Source organism: Lipotes vexillifer, unplaced genomic scaffold (genome assembly GCF_000442215.2).
Source record: "Lipotes vexillifer unplaced genomic scaffold, Lipotes_vexillifer_v1.1 scaffold4, whole genome shotgun sequence".
In the NCBI taxonomy this organism is placed as follows: Eukaryota; Metazoa; Chordata; class Mammalia; order Artiodactyla; family Lipotidae; genus Lipotes; species Lipotes vexillifer.
Window position 1 is genome coordinate 3,745,393 of NW_006785876.1, and position 4,298 is coordinate 3,749,690.

The following is a 4,298-nucleotide window of genomic DNA, read 5'->3' on the forward strand; positions in this document are numbered from 1 at the left end:
GGTATATAGTGGGGCAGGAGAGAGTGTGTGTGTGTGTGTGTGTGTGTGTGTGTGTGTGTGTGTGTGTGTGTGTGTGTGTGTGTGTAGCTGCAAGCAAACCACAGCACACCTCCAGGGGACGGGAGTAAACAAAAATCTCCTTCACACCCCTGCCATGCACAGGTCAGCTTTCCTTTCGGTAGGCTGCTGCCAGCCTGTCCCTGGCCAGAAATATGTGCTCAGCCCCTGGGGTTCATGGCTTCCTACCTGTTAGCCTGGCCTGAGACACCAGGTCAGGGGACCCCAGGATCAGGAATACCAGAACCAGTAGCCACCTTAGGGAGCACTGGGGTTCTCCTGGATAAGGAGCTGGGATAGTCCCTATACATTTATTCAGAACTGCAAAAAGTCCTCAGGGGAAAGAGAATGGCCCAGCTCCATCTGGGGAAGGAAACCCCAGGATTCTCAAATATTCCCATATAAAAGAATCACCGAGGAGCTGGTGAAAAGTCCAGAATCTGGGTCCTAGTCCAGTGATTCTGACTTCATGTACCCCGGTGGGCCCCCTGGAATCTGCATTTTAAATAAGTGTTCTAGGTGGTTGGGAGGAAGGTGATTTACATTTTGGAGGAACAAGAAAGAAGGGCCCCCAGCAATCAGGGGGTCCTATTGGTGGGGTGGGGTGGTGGTAGATAAAGAAGCTTGGCTCATCTAATCCAAGAGGCAAGGGAGGAGTCCTGAGAGACTGGCAGCCTTGTCTCAGGCTGCAGCAAGTCCTTTATCGTGAGATTTGTAAAGATCCACATCTCTGCTTTCTCACGTACTCTAAAAGCAATTGTGCAGCCTTTTAAGACCCTTGTGTGGGCTCACAGGAGGCTTAATTAGGATTGCAATTGCATTAAGTGAAGCCCTTCTAATAGTTACTGGATAAATGTTAGGGAAATCCTGTAAAGAAAAATTTACCTGTCACCGCCTTCACTTGACTGTTTGCATTTTACCTGCTGCACCCAGCCTACCCTTGTGCAAACAGATTTTTACGTGACTGTAGCCACAGAGCAAGTGGTTACTCCTTAATTCCCTTACATACTCCCACACTGATTCCTCCCCCTCCATCCTACCAGCTATTCTCCAAGGGCTGGATACCGCCAGCATCTCAGAGAATGTCACACACTCAGGGACCCTATGAAACTCTAATCCCAACCCCTTTGAGATCTTATCATGGCCTCTACATGCCTCAGCTACAGGAACTGAAGCAGGAAGTGCTCAGAGTTGGAAATGCCCTGATAATAATAAATCACGCAGGAGTTAACAGATTTTTTTCTGTAAAGGGCCAGCTAGGAAATATTTTTGGCTTTGTGAGCCATACTGTCTCTGCTGCTGTGACTCAACTCTGCCCTTAGTAGCATGAAAGCAACCACAGACGATATGCAAATGATGGGCATGGCTGACTGTGTTCTAATAAAACTTTATTTACAAAAACAGGCCATGGGCCATAATTTGCCAATCCTTGTTTTAGTGTTTTTCCTTTTAATACTCTTCAAAGCACTGCCATATACCAACCTCAAGCAGTCATTCTGTAAGCAGTCTGGACACCAGCCCCATTTAACAGAAGAAGAAAACTGGCCCAGAGAGTGGCTAGGCCCCCACTTACTGACAGAGGTGGACTCCAAAACAGGTCTGGGATCTTCATCACATCCCAGAATCCCCAACACTGGTCCTTCCCCTCCCCAACTCCGAGCACATGTCCTGTTCAGAAGGAAGACCTCTGCTACACCCACTGGCACCCTGAGGAACACCCCAGAAACATTGGAGAGCCATCCTGCTGGGTGCACATTGCTTCCCACCCCTCCATGTGGTGCAACCAGGCTGAGTCAGATGGAGACTCAGCCCTGCCCTGGGGAAGGGGAGGAGGTGACTCCCTGGGCTCCAGCTCTGCTGGTGGAGGCAGCAGTTGGCTAGAGGTGACAGGGCACCATACCTGCATTTCTCTACTGAAGGGACTGAACCCCACCTGCAGTCTGTTCAGTGCAGGCAAAAATGTAGAGAAGTATGTAAGGCAAAAATGTACAGAAGTGTGTAAGGCAATCCCCTTGGGGAAGGAGTTGGGGGGGGTGAGGGGGGAGGTGTTCTCAAGCAGATGCCCCTCCAGTCAAATTCCCCCTTGATTACCTTCCACAAAGTCCACTCTGCAAGCCGGCTAAGAGTGTGGTCTCTGGAGCCCCACTGCCTGGGTTCAAATATTGGCTGTGCATCATGAGGGAAACTGTGGGGTAATGGAAATGTCCCAAAACTGAATTGCACTGACGGTTACACAACTTGATAAGTCTACTAAAAAAATCAGTGAACTGTACACTTGAGAAAACCCTGGCTCCGTCATTTAAAGCTGTGTGATCTTGGGCATGTTACTTAACCTCGCTGTGCCTTGGTTGCCTCATCTGTCAAATAGGATCATAGGCTAGGATTCAACAAGTCAACAACACAAGGACTTTAGAACGGTACCTTGCACCTAAGAAGGGGTCAATAAATGTTTGGGACCCAGGCGAGGAGAGGCGTTTAGGCCTCACAGAGCTGTACTTGGCAGGACATGTGTGTTTGTTAAGTTCCTAAACCCTGCCTCCAAGCCACCCTGGCCCTCGTAGGCTTTGCTCCTGCTGTTTGCCCTCGCAATGCTGGGTGCCCTTCCCTCTCAGCTCACATGCTAGTTCCAATCAGAGGTCATCTCTCTCTCTTCCTTTTGCACTTACTCTTTTATAGCAAAGACTCAGAAAGGGCTAAACAGCATTCGGTCAGCTCTGTTCACCAGCTGGTCTGAGATCCTTGGGCCAGAGAGAGGCAACGTCTTGTTTGCCCTGCTCCTGTCAGGGTGCCTGTGTCCCAACTGTGACAACTTGGGGGCTGAAGTGAATCCAATAGCAGGGGTTGAGGCTGTAACATCCTCTGTGGGTCCCCACACAGTGGCCATAAAGGTCAGTGAAGGTAATGGGGTGACAATGAAGGCAGGTGAGGTAAAGCAGTGATGGGTGACCCTCCTTGGGCCCAGAAGCTCAGATCATACACAAGAAGTGAATTCCTGTCCCCACCCCCTGGATTCCCCCTCAGTTATATAGGGTACAAACTGCAGAAAGATGCAGTGATAAGGTGACCCACAGGCAGAACCCAAAGGCAGGGTGGGCATGGTGTTTTCAGATGCCTGCAGACACACCACCTTGGCAGTCAGGAGGGGCTTCCTCAGCCTCCCCTGTCGGGTCTGGGGCTTCTCCCTCTGAGCTCATAGGCAACCGGGCCCCAGATTGACCTGGCAAGAGCCTGTGACCCCAGTAAGTGACTTGGTGTCTGGCACAGGCTGGTATCCTGCTAGCAGTGGCTCCTGTGGATTCTTCCTGGGCCTCCCCAGGGCAGAGCCAAGTGTGTGGGCACGCAGATAGCAGCTCCCTCTCTGCCTGTGACCCCGGGCCAGGAGAAGCTGGGCTGGGAACTGGGGGTGGGGGGACGGAGGAAGCAGAAAGAGTTGGGGGTTGAAAGGACCACCCCCAAGCCCTCAGATCCAGTGGAACACTTTGTACTCAACAGTACTGCTGGGGGAAGGGTGAGGGAGGTCACTGCAAACCGCGGGAAGCCTTTCTGGCAACAATAACGCAAATATAACTTCCACAGAGGAGGGAAAATAAACACCTCGGAAGAGGGACTAAGATCAGATGCGGGGACCCCCGCAAAGGTCTCCGACCTCGCAGTGGAGAGGGGCCCCTCCTTCCCTTTCCCAGAGGCACCTCTCTCGCCGGAGGCTCCTGCCCGGCCAGCACACAGGTTCAAACGCGTTCCTTCCCCTCTGCGCTGCCGCGTCTCCCGCCCTGGAGGCCGCGGATCGCCCGGAGTCCCAGGAGGGAGGTCGACCCCGGGGTGGGGGGCCCGCCCGGCAGCCCTGCGCCCTCCAGCTCCCGGGCACACTCACCGAAGTCCCGGGTCCCCTCCTCCGGGGCCTCCTGGGTGAAAATCCAGGGGGGGTTGGTGGCGTAGAGGGAGGTGGCGGGAGGGTTGGCGTGCTTCTTCCCGAAGAGTTTGCTGAAGGTGCCCTGCACCGTCGGGTTCTTTTTCATGCTGCCGCCGGCCGAGTAGGCGCCGGGGAGGACTGTCCCTCCGCCTCCTGCCCTGCTCCGGACTGGCCTCCTCACCGTCTCCCCAGCGGCCTCTACCAGGCCATGCCCCGCGCCGTCCTCCCCGCCCGCGCACCGGGAGACAGGTGCTGCGGGCGCCGCCGCTCGCCGGGAAATGCGAGCTACCTGGACAGGTAAGAGGCTGCGGCAGCGACCCGGCCCCGCCCC

General features: G+C 54.2%; 1 protein-coding gene across 1 annotated transcript in view; it reads right to left on the minus strand.

Annotated features, from left to right (window-relative positions):
* Nucleotides 1-4,073, minus strand: part of CUNH6orf132 (chromosome unknown C6orf132 homolog) — a 25,938-nt gene extending 21,865 nt beyond the window's left edge. The window contains 1 exon segment of the mRNA XM_007458316.1: nucleotides 3,929-4,073. Within this exon segment, the coding sequence (XP_007458378.1) occupies nucleotides 3,929-4,073 (145 nt within the window).
* Between the last annotated feature and the right edge of the window lie 225 nt (nucleotides 4,074-4,298).